The sequence below is a fragment of the Ostrea edulis genome, chromosome 3 (assembly GCF_947568905.1).
Source record: "Ostrea edulis chromosome 3, xbOstEdul1.1, whole genome shotgun sequence".
Taxonomy (NCBI): Eukaryota; Metazoa; Mollusca; class Bivalvia; order Ostreida; family Ostreidae; genus Ostrea; species Ostrea edulis.
The window spans coordinates 12,376,745-12,396,889 of NC_079166.1; the positions used below are offsets into that span (position 1 = coordinate 12,376,745).

The 20,145-nt window shown below is 35.6% G+C and overlaps 1 protein-coding gene across 1 annotated transcript; it reads left to right on the forward strand.

The window, feature by feature from the left end:
* Positions 1-1,325: 1,325 nt before the first annotated feature.
* LOC125674071 (uncharacterized) lies at positions 1,326-14,697 on the forward strand. The gene is made up of 4 exons (XM_048911112.2): positions 1,326-1,568; positions 1,696-2,038; positions 13,930-14,087; positions 14,249-14,697. The coding sequence occupies exons 2-4, from the start codon at positions 1,786-1,788 to the stop codon at positions 14,357-14,359; spliced, it is 522 nt and encodes a 173-aa protein (XP_048767069.1). The 5' UTR covers positions 1,326-1,568; positions 1,696-1,785; the 3' UTR covers positions 14,360-14,697.
* The last annotated feature ends 5,448 nt before the right edge of the window (positions 14,698-20,145 follow it).

The window sequence follows — 20,145 nt, forward strand, 5'->3', positions numbered from 1 at the left end:
GTTCATAAAAATCAACGATTTGTTCCCAACAAATTAAAATTACTGAAATATTTTAGATATTGACACACTGTTATTGAAACTGTAGTAGCAGAGACAGTTTTTTTTTATCGTTCCAACACGAGACATTATTTATAATGCCGGAAGCTTGGCGGAATTACACAATGTTCAACGTCTTAAGTATGGCACAGTGCCAAAATTGAGACTAGAACCCGGTCCTTCCGTTTGCGAAGAAAGCGTCCAAACCACTCTATAGGCTACCACGATCGGCGATCCTTCGTGTCAATATAGACCTGCATTCATTTTATGCCAGTATTTACTGTATAATTGACAATGATAAATGTACATCTTTTCCATCACATAGCAACATCAGTGAAACTGACATCTGATACAGAACAGTATTAATGCATTCAATTCTATTTCACCTTGCACAAGTCTCGTAATAACTTCGTCAATCAAATTTGTTTTTAATATATCGGATTTACTGAAATATTTTAGATACAAAGAATTTTATTACTGTATGCATCCCACGCATTTCCACCGTTTTCATTTTGTTTAGGTTGGATCAGGCAGGCCAAGGTGACAATTACGTTCAAACACAGCACCTAACAGGTAATTATGTGAAGGAGTATGACACGTTGTGTATAGACCTTTGTACTTCTATGTTTTACAGTTAAACTAATATTAACATTTTATCGAACTTTGAATTAGTAAAATGTTTTTGAGTATACATTCGATCTATTCTTCTAAAACTTTATCGCTGAATGCAAGAGATCGTCACAAGAAAGTTTATTAAAAAATTCAAATTATGAAGTTTCAAGGGGTTGAATTTGTAGGTGATTAGAAGGGGAAAACAAACCAGAATTAGAAGGAATATTTATTTTATAGCTATCTTGATTCCTTGTTTAAGTGGTGGGTAAAGCCTTTCAACGTAAATGTCAGTAAAGGAAATATTGTGTATATTTCAACGATTGAATTAAAAGGTTCACGAAAACTATGACGAAATATACACATGACGTAAAGTAGAAAAAGCCATTCAGTCCATTACGTTAGTTCCAAATCCATCATACTTCCGATTGAAATGTTCAGAATATCGACCAAGATCCATTGTTGATTGAAAATAATTCATTTCCTATTCAGCATCCGCAAATGCCTTTCAACAATTTACGAAAAGCCAAATATGAAACCCGTTTATTTTGTTTTCCTTGCCAGCTCCCACCTAATACCATCATAAGCGATTTTATCAATAACCCCTAAAGATGTATAAAAAATCAACATGCCTTATCGCCACCGAAATCTATTTCCGGAAGTCCGTAATGGTGATCGCGGAGCAGGACCTCAAACCTGTAGCATTCGGAAATCATGTTAAGTGTACAGCAGAGTATTAAAACAAAACATCAGCGTATGATTGGAAGGATCAATACTTGAAAATGATATTTAGGTTCGAGGAATGGTTCTTTTAGCAACCAAAAAAAAAAAAAACTTTAAAAAAAAAATGGGCTGGACCGAGATGAATGCAAAACGTCATTGATGAAGATAAGCACCTGTAAAACTCTCAGCTTTGTTTAAAGGTAGATGTCACTGCATATATATATACATTGACTATTGTCATCGAGGATTTTATTGAATTTATACAATGTGGGAGTTTTTACTGTATATATAAATGTTGTACTAATGAAATACCTTCGTTTGTTTAAGCACTTCTATGAACAGTGAGAAATAATCTGCAAGTCCACACTGCATTTTGGATTTTGTAAAAAAAGACAGGTGTTTTCTGAGAAAGCTGTGATGCGTTTATTTAAGTTTATATTCACAATATACTTTCTGGTAGTTTTTCTGTCATCGACGTGTGGAAAGAGCAGGAACAAATTGAAAAGCAAGAAAAACACATGGCGTTTGAGACTTCTGCGAAAACTCTCGGGACGATTATACCCTAATGTTACACTATTGAGTTTAAAAAACAAGCACCACAGTTTACCAGGTGATAACAAAGGTCGCATACACTTGGAAGATTCTTCTAGGAAACATGTCCCGGTGATACGTAAGTACTCAATATCTTTAAGAAAAAAAATAGTTAATCTTAAAATAAATTGAACTTTGAATAGTAACATTCAATTGACACTTTGTCATTACCCATGATAAGGAAATCTTGCTACTGCGGTGTTATATCTAAATCGAGTTGTTGTCCTGGCCGGGGATTTATGAATATTCTGTAGAGTAGTGTCTTTTTGTGTGAAAAATGTTCATACAGGAACAAGCTTATATGATAATATGGTAGTAAAAATAAAATGCAAAATGTTCAATTATCGATGACTTCGAGCAAACATTGCAAAGTTCTCTGTTATACTAGTGTAACTGCCTGCACGCGATTCCACCATAGACTTGGTTAAATATTTATTCGTGTTTCGAATGTCGATTGTCAACATTTTACACCTTTTCATGCATGGTCTTGCCGTTTGGCAATTTTGAAATTCTAAACATTACGATGACTTTTGTAAATTGAAAACTTAATGTTGGTCCTGAAATTTCTACATTTTACATTTTATTGCTAATTTTGTTCTCGACATTTTCCCTTACAAAATTAACTAATATTGCAATTACTCATGCTCGAAAACTTTAGTTATTATCATCTCGATGTACAATCAGGGAAGTAATGTATCTAGTTATACGAGACACTATTGTTTATTATCCAATACATGCATATTAAATTTTTAACATTATTGGTGAATAGTTCATAACGTTTTATGGGATCCTTTTGCAACGAATCCATACTGAACATAAATCATTTTACAGAACAAAAATTTGTATAGAATTTGAATGGTACATAGAGGTACAAAGTTGGAGACATTTCTTTTATCCGGTTATCATCCAACGACATTTCTGAGGCAATGCTGGTGAACACTCGACTGACCCTTCAACTCAATAAAATTTTCACAGCTTCCAATCATTCGTTCAATTCAACATCCCTCATGGATCTAAGAAATATTTTGTAACTATACAAACCAGGAGAAAATGTCACATATTTTATGTTTCCCCAATTTATTCATTTTTGTTACATGCACATTACATGCATTCCAATTGAAGTAGCGGCAATAGCCGTGGTGGGCCGCTAATGTTCTTTTTCATTACTCTATTTGTTTTGTCTCTGTGCGAGTTGTAAACCATGATTGCTGAAAAACGGCCACTATCTGTCAAAGGCATTATGGTAGTGTATCCTCTTAAAGTTCAAGGCATCGATTAGTATCAGAAATTGAAGTGACTAGATTGTGCAATTATATGATTAAATGCACAGGATGAAGCCATCGTAACTTTTACATTTAGATATCTTCAAGGCATATACATTTTGTTTTTATCTTTTATCAATCGCACGGTCAATTAGCAATTTATTAGCAATAATCAAAGAAGCACACATCACGTGTAATGCAAAACGTTTTTTTGAAATGGTAATTGATGCAATTGCATTCATGAACATTATACAGTGATGACTTTGAGTTTACTATAGGATTGTAGTGACCGACAAACTAAAATTGAAATTACTGTCAACTTTTCGCTGCCTCGCCATATTTGCCAAATAACCCGGTGCGCGTTTATGAGTGTGTTCTAAATACACCGCAAAATAGACCGAGTTCACAGATAAGTTGTTCACAGACTGATTCTTCATAGTGTGGTTGTCCACAAAATGGGTTGACGGGTCACAGTTAAGCGTTGAGGTTCCACAGATTTATAAATGGCTCGTGAGCCTATGTGATTGTAATATTCCACCATTGTGGTACTGTTTCACCCCATTCTCTTAGATAAATTCCTTATTTCATCTAACGAAAGACGCCCATGTTGAAGTATACGTTCTTAATTATTATTTATCTATTTGCGGGAAAACAATCCGAATACAAGTGAGTTGAAATCTAATTCACGATAAAACTTAATTCTTGTGCAAGTATATCCGGCTTCTGCGCTAATGTCACCTCTTTTATCTATTTTCGGGAAAACAACCCGAATACATGCAAGATAAAATTTAATTCACGATAAAACTTAATTCATGTGCAAGCATATCCGGTTTCTGCGCTAATGTCACCTCTCTTTGTGTTATGAACTAAACCTTGTTTTCTAGGAAGGCAGCGAATGCTGTTTAAATTTTGAGCAAATCATGAGCGAATACTAAGATACCAGTGTTTAATCTGGAAAGGGGAGTTTATCATGAGCGAATGCTAAGATACCAGTGTTTAATCTGGAAAGGGGAGTTTGAAGGATGCTAACTACTTTAGTTAAGACTTTTTTTTTAAAAAGAGAGGGGCTATTTTGAGTCATTCTGGTGTCCGCAACACTACCCCTAACCACTTTGTGATCCACTCTTGTATAATATCATCTAAAACTGTAATGACTTAGTACAAGATGCAAGTACATGTACATTCGAGTTTTATGAATCGCTTTCGATCTCCAGTCAGTGTGTCAAAGGGTGGCGTGTTTCATGTTATCGATAAACATTCAATTCTTTTCGTTATAAACCAAGAGCATGTTTCTGGTTTGGTTAAGAAGAATTTTCTTTACATAAACGCGTTCCTATATTCCATTGGCATTCTTCATCGACACCGAAGCGGAAGGCATTGCATCCCTCGTCTCTTTAGAAACTCTGTTTATCACAATTAATCGGCTGTTGTATTCATTTATCTACTCTGACTCATTAAACATCTAAACTAGACTAACTAGCAATTGGACAACTCATGGGACAGTGAAACGTGGTTTTTGACGCCTCATAGAAAATACGATTGATGGACCATTTTCGTTAAAAGAAGCTTCTAGGTGGAATATTTGGACAAAATTTGATTTAAAATCACCAATGTTCTAATATTATTTATAGAGCGTCCAATATACGCCCGTGTGTATCCGGGTTAAAATATACCCTCAGTACCCCTTGGTTGTCATAAGGGGCGACTAAACTGGGATGTCCTTTGATGATACCACAAAAACCGAGGTCCCATGTCACAGCAGGTGTGGCACGATAAAGATCTCTCTCTGCTCATAGGCCGTAAGCGCCGAGCATAGGGCTAAATATTGCAGCCCTTCACCGGTAATGGTGACGTCTCCATATGAGTGAAAAATTCTCGAGAGGGACGCTAAACAATAGACAATCAATCTATGTATTGTAGGACAGGAATATTGCCTCCCGGAAGTTGTTATAGCTACACCATGTTTGTCTTTTAGCTTTGCATCTCATCTATTAATTACGTTTCACTTTAATTTTGATTGATTTCGTTTCAGCTGCTTTCGTTTCTTTTCGTATATCAAAAGTGCCCCTCTAGGAAGATTTCTACAATTGTGCTCTTGCGCATTTTCAGTTTCCATTTTTGTTCTTACAATCGTCACAATCTTTTTTCCTAATTATCTGTTGTCAGACACATTTTTTAACATTAACACTTGCGTGGTGCGATATCGTTAGTCCATGTGTCAAAAACTGAAAGCTGATATATGAATTTTTATTCGCCACGGTTTTACCCTTTACCTTCGATGTATTACAACCAAAGATAATAGTCTTGTTTAGTACGTCTGCCTTTATAGATTATTTGTTTTATATTTATTGAGCTGATGATACCCCATTGAACAGAATATGATAAAAATTTGTATGTATGCTATTGCATATGATTAGCAAAATGTATGATAATGTTAAATAAAAATATCCAAAAATATATATTTAAAAAATATATACTGCTTATATCCACTGGTCGCGGAAGCTCAGTGGTAGAGCGTTTGCTTCGTAGCCGGGAGGTCGTGAGTTCAAGCCACGCTCGTGCCATGGCCGCGTCAAACCTTAGACGTTTAAATAGGTAGTGATTGCTCTTTCGTAAAATGATCGGCATTTGAGAATCACAGGCCTTTCGAATATGACCTTAAAAATGATTAGAAATCAACGTGTCGCGACAGACGTTGACACCATAAAAAACCTCTACTCCCTGAGCGCTAAGCATAAGTCTAAATTGTGTTACTTCTCGTACATGTGGTGAGGTCTCAATATGAGGGAAATATTCTCGACGGAACGTAAATAATCAATCAATCAATAGGTTTACATTAAATCATGGGTGCTAGTTTAGAAAGATGCCATTGTGACATCTCACCGTGTTTGTCTTTTAACAAGTCGGAACAACCAATGAAATAACTATGGGTGTTTTCTTCATCGTCGTTTTTGGATTGGCTGTTGACGTCAATGCATTCTTTAATGTGTTCTTGTGATGCCATCGTGAATATTGAATCATTGCATATCATGAAGTGTAACATAAAAAGATGTTGGATTTTTAAATTTACGAAAGTAAATTAATTGCAAAGAAGTTTACTGATATCAAATGTTTGTTATCTTCTTTCCCCCCCGGAGAAATCATTCAGTACAATCTAATTCAATGTTCTTAGCTTTCTTTAGTTTCATGTTTTTGATTTTAAACTTAACGACCGAGTTACCGAATCCCGCGCCAATGATTAAGAAAGTATATATGATAGTCAGTCGGGTATCATCTTCAGATATTTTCCTGGAAACTAAGATTAAATGCAGAAAAACCTTTTAAAGAAACAAATGTCTAATTTCAATTCAAATGAAATTTATACATTTACAGCGAAGGATTCGAAAAAGATAAATCGATGCTGATCAGTCATGTAGTGGCTATTTGATGGGGGAGTACAAGTGCTCGTAACCCAATACAAAATCGACCGGAATTGAAGTTTGTAAATATCAAAGTCAATATAAAAATATCAGATAGAAGAGACAACAGTAGCAGCAATTAAAAGGCTTTCAAAAATGTTTAAAAAATCTATATACATATTGTGTTTTCAAACTTTTAAAGTATTACACCAAATGAGGCATGGTTTGTGCTTCGATAGGTGTGTGTGTGTGTGTGTCGAAGTAGTGGTATGTTGGTGAATGTCGGCCTCATAAGAAATTCTGGGTTTCCTATTGTGTTTGGCCGTTTCCATAATTTTCAATGTTCGTTTCAATATAGGGCGGTTCATGAAAGCTAACAGAACGAACCTATGAGTAATGTCGACAATGATATGCAGGTTTCACATAACTTCAAACACTTTTAAGACTGTGATTTTAATCACTACTGCTTCATTGTGAAAATGAATGTTTCTTTGCAAGAAGGACTATATATCATAGTCACAGGTCGATATACGTCACTATCTCGATTTAATATTGTATATGCGTGCTCTTTCCTGTTGATGATTGTTTGTATATTGTTTAACGTCCCTCTCGAGAATTTTTTTTTACTCACATGGAGACGTCACCATTGCTGGCGAAGAGCTGCAAAATTTAAGCCTATACTCGGCGCTTACGGCCTTTGAGCATGGGGGGATCTTTATCGTGCCACACCTGCTGTAACACGGGACCCCGGTTTTTGCGGTCTCTTCCGAAAGATCGACCCATTTTATCGCCTTTTACGACAACCAAAAGGGTACGGAGGGCATATTCTAACCCGAATCCCCACGGAATTCACTAATTCATGTTTATTGATAAAAAAAATAATGGATCATATCTTGCGTTTTACACTTTCTTAAGAACACTACTGTACTTAGTATCGACAATAAAAATGTGTAAGAGAAATGTCTCTTTATATGAGGCTTGTGAAACATGCATAAAAATGCAGCACTAGTTAGTATATGCCATTCTGCCTAGGAAGGATGATATAATTTTTTTTCATATATATTTGTACATGTGTTTATTCATTGCTAGTAAATACATCCAAAAAGGAAGTGGAATGGGATAATTGCTCTACTGAATAATAAAAAAAAATCTTAAAAGCTGTTCTGTTAACGCATCGATCGCACCACTTTGTACTTATCCGTATGTGTTTCACATTTCATATTCTGTTCACAATACTGTCAAACCATTTGTTTAATCTAATCTAAAAGAGCGAATGGAAAATTAAGCTGGGATTACATTCAGAATTACCATCATAGATTATTTTACTGTATAGTTGAAAATAGCACTAGGATTACTGATTCTCGTAAGCAGTTTTATTAACAGCGTCTCCGTTACCATTTAAGCATTCATTATGGATTAGTTGTTCATCGTCACGTAAATGCTAAAGTCTTTGAAATAGCAAATATTACCAAATTGAACATATGTATTAAGCCGCCCAAGCTTCCTCTTCGTATCCTAAAACTGCTTAAAATACCCTATACACGATAATTATGAAATGAGAAAATTATTTAATGTAACAAAAGGAAATACCACATGTTAAGTCACGGTGCATGCAATATTCAATGAAGATGTCTACAAGGGGTGACGGAGAGGGTAATGCCCATACATATATAAGAAAAATTAAAAAGTCAGTAAACTTAGATACGCCGAAAGCGATCAGCAAAAGTTGTAATGACGCGGCTATACGATCTTAGCCGGAATATAATTATTATTTACCGTGCCCAGTTCAATTATCGAACTATTAGCAAAAGAACATTCAACCTATCTTTTATGGTCTGTGCGATCAGTTACCTACTTTTATTATAAAAGAGAACTTCACTTTCTCGATGCATTTTTTTTCCACATACCACGCGCTTCAAAGGCGCATACCCAAACACTTACATGTACTTTGACTGATAGGAGGTTTAGTTCGCTCGGCTGCACTCCATTACAACAAAAGTACTTCACAAACACTACCTTCTCTTTATATGTGTGAACGCTTTTTGTATCAGCTACTGACTTTAACATATCGATTATGCATTTTTCTATTATTTGGTACAAATATCACTAGGATGGGATGTCCCTGTAGTAGACTTGAATCTCGTGTTATTGTAGCTGCAGAACAGTAGCTCTCTGAGAAAATATTGAGACAGCGCAGAGAGCCACAGATCCATCCCTTATAAAAGCCTTCGATTTACGGCGCTCAAATAAAAAAAAAAAAAAAAGTATGCGCACGGTTGAGGGTCATATCGTTGTATTCTTGTATTTCCGTCTTATTTTGATATAGAAAATTCCTAACATATTTTCCTACTATACTTGTTTCCAAACACACCTTTAAGTATTCATTAAAGCCCCATACGACCCGAAAACTCAGATTTTAATGATTTCGTTCGTTGACGTAGCCATGTTAGGTAGCCTGTCCATTCGAATCCCGGTTCATTTCCATACTTACACAATAACATCTAAGTGTGAACTAATGTCTTCACAAATATTTTAGATAGATGATTTAAAATATAAATCATCCCAATGGGGTTAAATAATAATTATTCAAATAGGTTAACGCACAGGTTCGCGGCGTTCAGTAGTCTGGTTCGGTCCCCATCCCTGCCACACGAAGGTAAGTGCCCAAACAAGTCTTTTGTACATTTCAATAATCAAGAGCTTCTTTTACCTTTAGATAAACTATATATTTTTAAATTTTTTATTAGATATTCGTGCTTATAATAAATGACGACCGAATACATAACTTGTAACGAATATTGTGAATAGATACCAATAGTAACAGGGTTCAAATTATCTGGCTACCGAACATGGCGAATCATTTGAAGCTGCGAGTTTTCGGGTCGTATAGGGCTTTACTGAATATTTGATATTATGTTAGGAATTTTTTAATATTAAATATGAGACGACAATATACAAGAATATAACGATATGAGGCCTCAACCGTGTGCTTTTTTGTGCGCCGTGAATCGAAACGTTTTTATATGTGGTGGATCAGTAGCTCTCTGATCTGTTCCAATATTTTCTCCGAGAGCTACAGTTCTGCAGCTAGTGTTATTACTGTTGTGTGTATTGACATTCTACGCCACGTGACATTACATGTAAACTCACGTGTTTTGTTTTTCAATATTTGTGTTTATGAAAGTACGTTACACTCATCGATATATTATATACTCACGTGTTTTGTTTCTATTAATTTCTATAAAAATGCGTTGCACCCCCCGTAATATTACACATTTGTGGATATATTGCGTAGTATATGATACGTTCAACACCCCATTATATTGCATGTGCACGTGTTTTATTTTACTTGTTGGTTTACGTCCTATTCCATCTTAAAGTTATATTCAAACGACCTGCGACATTTAAATTACTACTTATGCTGGATGCTTGGCGGGGGAATAGTCTTTACTTAAGTTGAACGAATTTGGTATGACGTAGTGGTGGGATCGAGTTTCGATCTCGTGATCTTCCGATTGCGAAGCAAGCTCCCTAACTCCTAGGCTACCACGATCGGCCATCTTGTTTTATAATTATACCAGAAAAGCCTGTTCTTGTACTGTTTCGGTCCCATGGAGATCCTGGTTAGAAAAGGTCCTCAGTACCCCATGTTTGTCGCAAGAGGCGTCTAATTGGGGTGGTCCTTCAGATGAGACCGCAAAAACCGAGACCCCGTGTCACAGCAGGTGTAGCACGATAAAATCCCTCCTTGCTCAAAGGCCGTAAGCGCTGAGCATAGGCCTAACTTTTGCAGCCCTTCGCCGGCAGTGGTGACGTCTCCATATGAGTGAAAAAATTCGAGTGAGATGTTAAACAATATTCAATCAATATATGTACTTTATCAATTTGTATAAATTTAATTTCCATTAAATAGTTACCACAAAGCGTTTTAAACGCTCGTCTTTATCTTTCAACTATCCGATGATCTGAAGGATGGAGATGTAAATTTCCTGAGATCTCAACATTATTTTAGTTTTATCTCCACTGCATCCTTCTCGTTCTGTTGATGTTTGGTGAAGCTTCGTTCAGATGATGTTTCATAAAACAATAACATATTGGCTGCATGTTCTAGTTCTAAGCGCTTAAAATGTCAAATACAGCTTGAAATTAGCATTTCCGGTTTACCTCTCTTTCATTGTTGCGGGTATGAAAATACCCTTAGGATGACCTCGTGCACGTAAGATCTAAAAATGTGGAGTGTAACTGTGCAGGGGATGTTGTGGTCATGACGTGACAACAATGTCCGGCTCAAAGATCTTTTAAGGGTACATGTAATCTCCATAAAACAAAAGAGGAAGTGTAGCACATGTCAGATTAACATACTTCCTTTTCATTTGTTCTTCACTTCCTTAACGTCCAAGACGCTAACATCTATATAACGCTTCTGGTTAATGGCTATAGACAGAACATTTGAATGACTATTTCTGCACATTACAAATGCTGGATGTTGACTTGATGGGATATTGAAATTCCCCTGTCTCGACTGAGGTTGAAAGGAATATTTGATAGTTCTTGGTATTACTCGATTTCTTCCCCGTCTTCTCCTAGGTCCCGCGAAGCCTCGACCTTTATATTTTAAAACAACAGTTATCCTGCAACACCCACGAAAACGTGAACTTAATTTATCAATTATTTATGGTAACGGTCGTATGTAAAAACAGTTATTATAAATATTTATTGAAATAGCATTAAATCAGGAGCTTAGAATGCACGTCCGTCTGTTTGATTTAAGAAATAACGGAATTAAGATTTTACCATTCACTAGCCCTAAAGCATTAATTTAACTATCTCTCAACGTCTTAAAACTGGCAAATTGAGAGTTACATGTAGGTGTGGCTATGAAATCAATATCTCGTTTTCGGTATTGTTACGTTTCTATGTAGTTTATGAATAAGAATCACTAAAATTGGCAATTTAATTTCACTTTGGAAAAGCTGTCTGTACATGTAGCTATCGCCCAGGCTAAATTCAAAATAACCTATGGAATAATATGTGATGTGATTAATCATATATTGTTTGGTTGTGGGGATGCATGCGCTCTCTATTTCGGTTTTTTATTACCCTAGCTATGCTGATTTAGAATGTGACAAATGAAGATCTAGTTACATGGAAATGTTAAATTTACTACATAGTCGAATACAGTAACACTTTCTGTTTTCTGTTGTGTTCGAAAAAAATAAACTGGTGACAAATTTTACAAATATATTCTTCTCCTGTGGTATATGAAAATAGATTCGTGTTGGACACTCAACACAACAATAAAAATTCGCATCTCGGATAAAATTAGATGTGTGATATATTGTGCAGTTATTTTTGAAAATGTCAGAATCCTCTATTTGATGCGAATTGGCATCAGGAAAAAGTTGCAAATTAATTTTTTTGAGACTTCTGAGAACACCATCACAGCGTCATCTGTCATAATTTCAGCAATATATTTCAGCGGGTAACGGATGAAAAAGACCAAAATGTTTTTTCGTATCACTATACATCTCTATGATACCATCAATATCATGCCCACCAAGTTCAATCACATTTCGTCTCTCTCTCTCTCTCTCTCTCTCTCTCTCTCTCTCTCTCTCTCTCTCTCTACTTTATTTATTGTTCAGATTTTGGGCAATTATTCATTTTGTGACATGGATGATAAACAAATAAAAACAATATTGACCAGTTGCAGAATAAAGTTACGCTAGGAAAGACCTGCTTTGAATATCAATAAACACACTGTTTATATATTGTGTTTGCAGTTTGCTTACTATTTTGCGTGTTACGTGGTTGATGTGATTTCCTTATGCTAGGTATTTTATGTGAAATCTCTGTAATTTATATTTCTGATAAAAAAGATCTCAGTGTGTTGAAATTATAAAAATACGGAATCCATATCCTTGTAATGGCTGATTCAGACAGGCAATTTATAGGATATGTCCCGAGACACGGAAAATACTTCACACAGCAAAAAGTAATATTCTGAGCCATTAAATCAGGGCGCTGCTTTAAAGATTAAACACCTGATTAAGAAAAATATAGCGTTAATCATTCAAGCGCTTCATTCCTCATTTATACTGAAATTTATTCAGATCTGTGGTTAATGATAGAGATGTTTACATGTACGAAGTGCGCGAGAGAAAGAGGCTGAGAGAGAGAGAGAGAGAGAGAGAGAGAGAGAGAGAGAGAGAAAGAGAGAGAGAGAGAGAGATTGTGTGCTGTTTTACGTCCCATCCATGGTCTGTCACTCCTGTAGTGACGTAACCAGCGTTAGATGAAGAATCACTAATTGACCTTAACATGGCACTGAGAGGATTCTTTATTGTGGTAACACCTACCATGACACGGTGTCTACGTATCTAGGACATATCGGAAAACATATGACTTTACTTCTAAAGCCAGGTTCTTGGCGAGGGAGCAATCACTACTCACGTCAAACGTTGTAGGTTTTGCGTAGTTACTTCTTAAGTCTAGGTGGGTTTGACGCAGGCACTATTTAAGTCTAGGTAGATTTGACATAGCCACACTTAAGTCTACGCAGGTCTGACGAAGTCACTACTTAAGTCTAGGTAAGTTTGACGCAGTCACTACTTAAGTCTAGGTAGGTTTGACGTAGTCACACTTAAGTCTAGGTAGGTTTGACGCAGTCAAACTTAAGTCTACGTAGGTCTGACGAAGTCAATACTTAAGTCTAGGTAGGTTTGACGCAGTCACACTTAAGTCAAGGTAGGTTTGATGCAGTCACTAGTTAAGTGTAGGTAGGTTTGACGCAGTCACTACTTAAGTCTAGATAGGTCTTACGCAGTCACTGCTTAAGTCTAGATAGATTTGACGCAGTCACTACTTAAGTCAAGGTAGATTTGACGCAGTCACTACTTAAGTCTAGGTAAGTTTAACACAGTCACTAGTTAAGTCTAGGTAGGTTTGACGCAGGCACTATTTAAGTCTAGGTAGGTTTGACGCAGTCACACTTAACTCTGGGTAGGTTTGACGCAGTCACACCTAAGTCTAGGTAGCTTTGACGCGATATCGGGATCAAGACTCCCACCAGCGACCTGCGCACTAGACTACCACGACTGGGAAGAAAGAGATAAATAGAGAAAGAGATAGATAGAGAAAGAGATAGATAGAGAAAGATAGATAGAGAAAGAGATAGATAGAGAAAGAGTTATACTGTAAACTATTACAACGCCGATGATTGAGTGCTTTTCCTCCCCGCATAACAAACTAACAATATTGTAGAATTATTACATTGTCAAGCTATCAATATTGTTTTCTTTCTCATGTAGGATGTGAAGAAAAACGTAATTCGGATTTGATTGCCTGTCCCTCTCCCAATTCCCGGCGCGAGTTTTACTGCATCAGTGAGGATTTATTGTGTAACGGTATTATGGACTGTCCCAACGGAGAAGACGAAAACTTAGTGTCATGTATGTTTCACAAATGGGTAAGTTTAGTCATGTGTGTTTCCTTTGCTTTATAACGAGCAGTTGAATTTCCCTCATATATTGCTTAATGACATACATAAGTTTGTGGACACGAACAAAATTTTGATTTTATTTATTTGTTAAAAATTATTATCTTATGTTTTTTGTATTTATTTTTCAGGCAAATACATTCTTTAATTCAATATCATCATCACTAACAGATATGAAAAAACAGATTATGAATCTGGAACGTTCGTTAGGAAAATTGCAAAGGTTCAATGATGGAAAATAGAACACAGAACTAGAATGGCGCATGGAACTTACGACAAACCAAGGAGTCAGAAATACTACACAGACTGCATGTGTTCATTTATATGTAATGGTGCTTCGCGCACAGCAAATGATACTGGTTTATATGTTCTTGTTTATTCAATCATGGTTTCTATATTGGTATGGTGCAATTTATGTCTGTGAAAAAGGTATTGAGATTGTATGAAATATAACGGACTTATACTAATACGTCTGAATTTAAGTCCCGTTCACGATGGATACAAAGTGCGGATTTTATGTGTATATAATTAGTTTACGTTGTCTAATAGATATCTGGGAATAAAATGCAATGACATTAAAGCTTAGTTTTCTTTCCAAAGATTTTCCGACGACTATGCTTTTACTCAGGAAAATTATGCTCCTGAAAATAGGGCGGTGCATGAAACCGGCATGAATCAAGATATGGAAGATGGGTAACATTGCAAGCCAATCATATTGAGACTAGAACTAGACTTAATCGTTTTATTCTGTTGAAAGCACATGTACATATAGCAATATTCCATCATCACCTGCATATGGTGTTTATATCTATCTCTCAACTGATTCGGTACGCACGAGCTCGTTCTGCGTATACTCAAATTCTAAATCGAAGTAGGCTACTGACAAACAAGTTGATGCTACAGGAATTTCAACAGTCTCATTTAGAATAAGCATTTCGTAAATTCTATGGTCATTAAAGGATCTAGTTTGTCAATACAACCTATCATTGGGTCAAATGCTGTGTCACGTGTTTAATACCGAATGTTAAGCCAATCTTGGCACACTGATTTTGATTATGGATTACTCCGTTTACCTGATCAAGATATAGGGCTCACGGCAGGTGTGACCGCTCGACAGGGGATTCTTATTCCTCATAGACAGCTGACCCCACCTCTGGTGTGTCCAGGGGTCCGTGTTTATCCAACTCTCTATGTTGTATTCCTGATAGGAGTTATGAGATTGGTCACTCTTCGTTATCTTTAACTTTCATGCCATATTAGAATTGAAGTCCGATGAAAATGTGGATTCAACGTTACATTCTTAAAATACATTGTCGAGGCATTTTTAATCAAATGGTTTGCAATAGTGAAATTATTAGGACTGCATATCAGTGTAGAGGTAATGTAATTTGTACTATCCAGTTTAATCTAATTCATGATAAAGAATTATGTAGTAATCTACTTTAAAGGGACACGGACACGATTTGGGCTGAAAATGTTCAAATTTTATCTTTCCATTTTTATTGTTTAGAATGCTTAATTATGGTATTTCTAATAGTTAAGAAAAAATTGAATATCAGTTGTCAAGGTACTTGAGAGATATAGAACTCACAATTCTTTGTTATGTAAACAAGGCTTGTGCCATGTTTTTATTTACATAGATAAATATACTAGTAAAGGTTTCGTGTAAAGCATTTTTTCAATATACAAGTAATTCTAAACCCAATTAAATAGTTTTTAGTGTTTGACACATCTCATTTTGTTTTAAACATGCTATTTTCTATTAAGCCATATATATGTAACAAAACAATGCACGAGCCTTGTTTACGAAATTGTGAGTGTTGTATCTTACTTGTAATTCAAATTTTGGTTGACCATTAGAAATACTTTAGTTAAACATTGTAACAATATAAATGGAAAAATAAAATTTGAAAATGTTCGGCCCAAATCGTATCCATGCCCCTTTAATATTAGGCAAAGATCCCCTAACTATGAAGATTATTGCATACTAGCATACAAAATTGGACTACTTTGCATGTTTTACGTCATCAAAAACAGTGCCAAAATATAGTCCACTACATAAACAACACAAATTACTAGTTTTTCATGAGTCTTCGTGCCACCATATCGATCCGTCAGGTCAGTGCAGTGACGTCATAAGCACCTAGTGATGTGATCCAAATCATCATTACCGTGTTTTAATTCGGAATTAAGTGAAGTATTGCATGTCATTCCTGTACTTTACAAAAAATGTTGTTTTATTGTTTCTACATTCGTCTTTACTATCATTCCAATTACCGTGTGCCACTATGCTTGATCGAGCGTACAACTTTTTTCGGCGAGGTTTCTCATAAATTCCATTGAAACAAGTTTTACGTTTTGTTCTCAGTGCCCCACATGGAAGGAATAGTATAGTGTGGTCGTTCAAATTCACTTCTATTGAAACCAAACGGCCATTCAGTGAGGGATACAACAATTTAAGAGTGAGATTTTAACACTTCTCCACGTGAAAAGACACACTATTTCGTGAATTATAGTAGGGCGCATCTCGTAGAATCCTCATGACGTCACATCAAATGACTGTATCTCATATCCATTCTCAATGACCGAGTAGCATCCCATGTTTATACTCTCCATTTTATGATGATATAAAATACTGTTTGAAAAACAGGTTTTCTCAGTCCAGCAGCATTGTTATGTCTCTTGGCAGTGATAAAGGGGCATGGACACGAGTTGAGCTGAACATTTTCAAATTCTATTTTTCCATTTTTAAGATTTAGAATGCTATTTTTGATAGTGAAACAAAATTTGAATATCAGTTGTTGAGTTACAAGTGAGATACAGCACTCACAACTCTGTGTTTAGTAAACAAGGGATGTGTCATATGTTTTGTTTACATATAGATTGCTCAATAGGAAATAGAATGTTTAAAACAAAAGGAGACGTGCCAAACACTCGAAACTATTTAATTGTGTTCAGAATTAACTTGGAAATTGAAAAAAACCCATCTGCTTAAACGAAACTTTTACAAGTATGTTTAACCTATGTAAACAAGCACATGACACGAGCCTTGCCTACATAACAAAGGATTGTGAGCTCTGTATCTCCAATGTACCTTGACAACTGACATTCAAATTTTTGCTGACCATTCGAAATACCATATTGAAGCATTCTAAACATTATAAATGGAGAAATAAAATTTGAAAATTTTCTGCTCAAATCGTATCCATGCCCCTTTAAAAACAGAATACACATTGTTGGTTAAAAATTGTCATTTATATTCAAAACTTTTCATTAAACAAAGCTTACACCATTATAGCAAAGTTGAATGCCTTTTCCGAAGCTTGTTCTTGTTGCTTGAACCATTGTAGGAAAACACGAAAACTTCAGCTGAGTGATTGTGCCATTTATTGTCCAGATAAATTACAAGGCGTAAACAAAAGCTCATATAATATAGAATTACCTATAATAGTGTAAATAAATAGCTAGGATAAGGACAAGTGATGAATAATTTAAACTTAGATATGTTACATTGCAAATTGGTGCTTATCCCACCTATTGTTATAAAATGATTACAAAGTTTGTGTAATAAGAAGGTGGCGTACAGAAAAAGGAGCCACCGTTATCTTGTTAAAAAGACAAAATTACAAACTTTACGCACATTGAAAACCAAAAGGTATACATCCTCAGAGAGGAAACTACATTTACATGATTAGCAAGCTCAATAATTCTACATGATAAAAATAATAAAGGCTAGATTTCTCCATAACAATCAAATTAGAGAATCAGAATTACATGTATATGGGAGGAGGGAGGGAGGTGGAGGTTAAATTGAGCAAAACCTCGTGCTTCACCGGATTTTCATTATTTGGAATTCGATCCCGATCTGAGTCGCACCCGATCTTAATACAACAAATAATGAAATTGCAATTTATAAATTATCATGGAATTACAATGTAAAAGCTTGCATATAAAACATTTTTTGAGACATAAAATTTTATTTATATTCACAATTTTGACCAAAGAATAAAAGAAAAAATAATTCTAGTAATTAATTTGCAGCTTGTTTCTGCTGTATATTACAATTAAAAAGATAAGAAACTAAATACCTTTGTGTGAATTTGTCATTTATTGGGCTTCAATCGTACATTTAGATATATCGACGTTTTATCTATTAACATTAATAATTCTCATTTATTTGTCGATTCCATATATCCCTGCGAGCTCGACAAACAGACACCACAGAGTCGTCCACTTCTGCTTCATACTTAGATATTCTATTGAAAGTAGATATGAACGGCAAAATAACAACTCAACTTTATGACAAATGAGATGATTTCAGCTTCTCCATCGTCAACTTCCCATATTTATGTAGCATTATTCCATCATCACATACATATGGAGTTATTCAACTGATTCAACACGCAATAGCTTGTTCTGCGTATGGTCATTTTTTAAATCGAGGCAAGCCACTGACAAACCAGTTGATAGTACAGGGGTTTCAACAGTGTCGTTTATAGACAGCATTTCGGAAATTATGTGGTCGTTGTAACAATCTAGTTTGCCAATACAACCTATTATTGATTCAAATGCTGTCGGACATGTTTCATACCGATTGGTAGACCGTTCGTGGCACACTGATTTTGACTATGGGTAACTCTGTTTACCTGATCAAGATGTAGGACTCACGGTGGGTGTGACCGTTCGATAGAGGATGCTTACTACCCCTAGGCGTGTGTCTGGTGTGTCCAGGGGTCCGTATTTGCCCAACTATCTACAAGTATTTGGTATTGCTTGTGGAATTTATGAGATTGATCACTGTTCGTTACCCTCACCCTTCCAATGACTAGCAACTAAACTTGCATATGACATAATCTCACATAGAAGTCAATTGGCTGGGATTGCATCAAAGAATTGACTAATAACTGCAAATTGACTAGATAGTCACATGTTACAAGTAGTCCAGCGAATGCTAAAAGGGCCAATACATATTGTTGGTTGAAAATTGATGACAATTAGTGACAATTGTAGAGGAGGATTCCATGTTTTGTAAACATGTTGGGATGGCCAATGATCTCCCACGCTAAAAATGCTGCGCGGGTATGTTAAGATAGGTTATGGAAATTTCGGCTGGGATAAAATGTGACATTATAATTTAAATTTATACATAAAATAAACCATACAACTAATAAGATCAAACGAAATACGACATGCTATAGTTGTATCTGATCAATATGAAAGTAAATCGATGACGTCATAACTATATATCGAGTGACGATGACACATGTAACTGTCAGAAAATTGCAATTCTCCTGAAATAGGTTATCAAACATAAAATCTGATTATCAAACATAAAAACTGGTTATGACGATATAATAACATTCATAACAATTTCATGAAACTATTTCTTCACAAAAATACAAAATGTTAGTTAAAAATAAAGGAAATCTATCGCATAATAGACTTTAGCCCTCGGCCTGATATGGGGTTACTCGGGCTGATATGACATAATATGGAATTTAGCATGTAATATTCTCTCTCTCTCTCTCTCTCTCTCTCTCTCTCTCTCCTCTCTCTCTCTCTCTCTCTCTCTCTCTCTCTCTCTCTCTCTACAAGTAGTGACATCTAATGATATAGAATATCACAATTTTGGTTTAAAAGACCTTTATGGAGTAAGAACATCTACACCGATTTCTCAGAGGAAGCTTTACGCATATTGTCTTAATGGACGCTAGCGATGTATTCCTGTCCTTACTTCCATTACAATAAAGAGATTAAGACTCACAGTACATAAAACATGGTACAGCGAAATCCATATTTGAAGTAACTTCGTGAAGATATAAGCTTAAAATGGTTTGACAAGTAAGTGCCACGTCAGCGAATATTAAATGCATGATTTAATCTAAGTTGATGAACTTTGTCCTAAATATTCAACAAATTAAGAAAGGTGAGCATAATTATTATGAAGAACTGAGTAAAGTGGAGTTTGTAAGACTCTAAAGTGCAATGGTCGCTCCAAAGTGCGATGATCTGCGCTAAAGTGCGATGG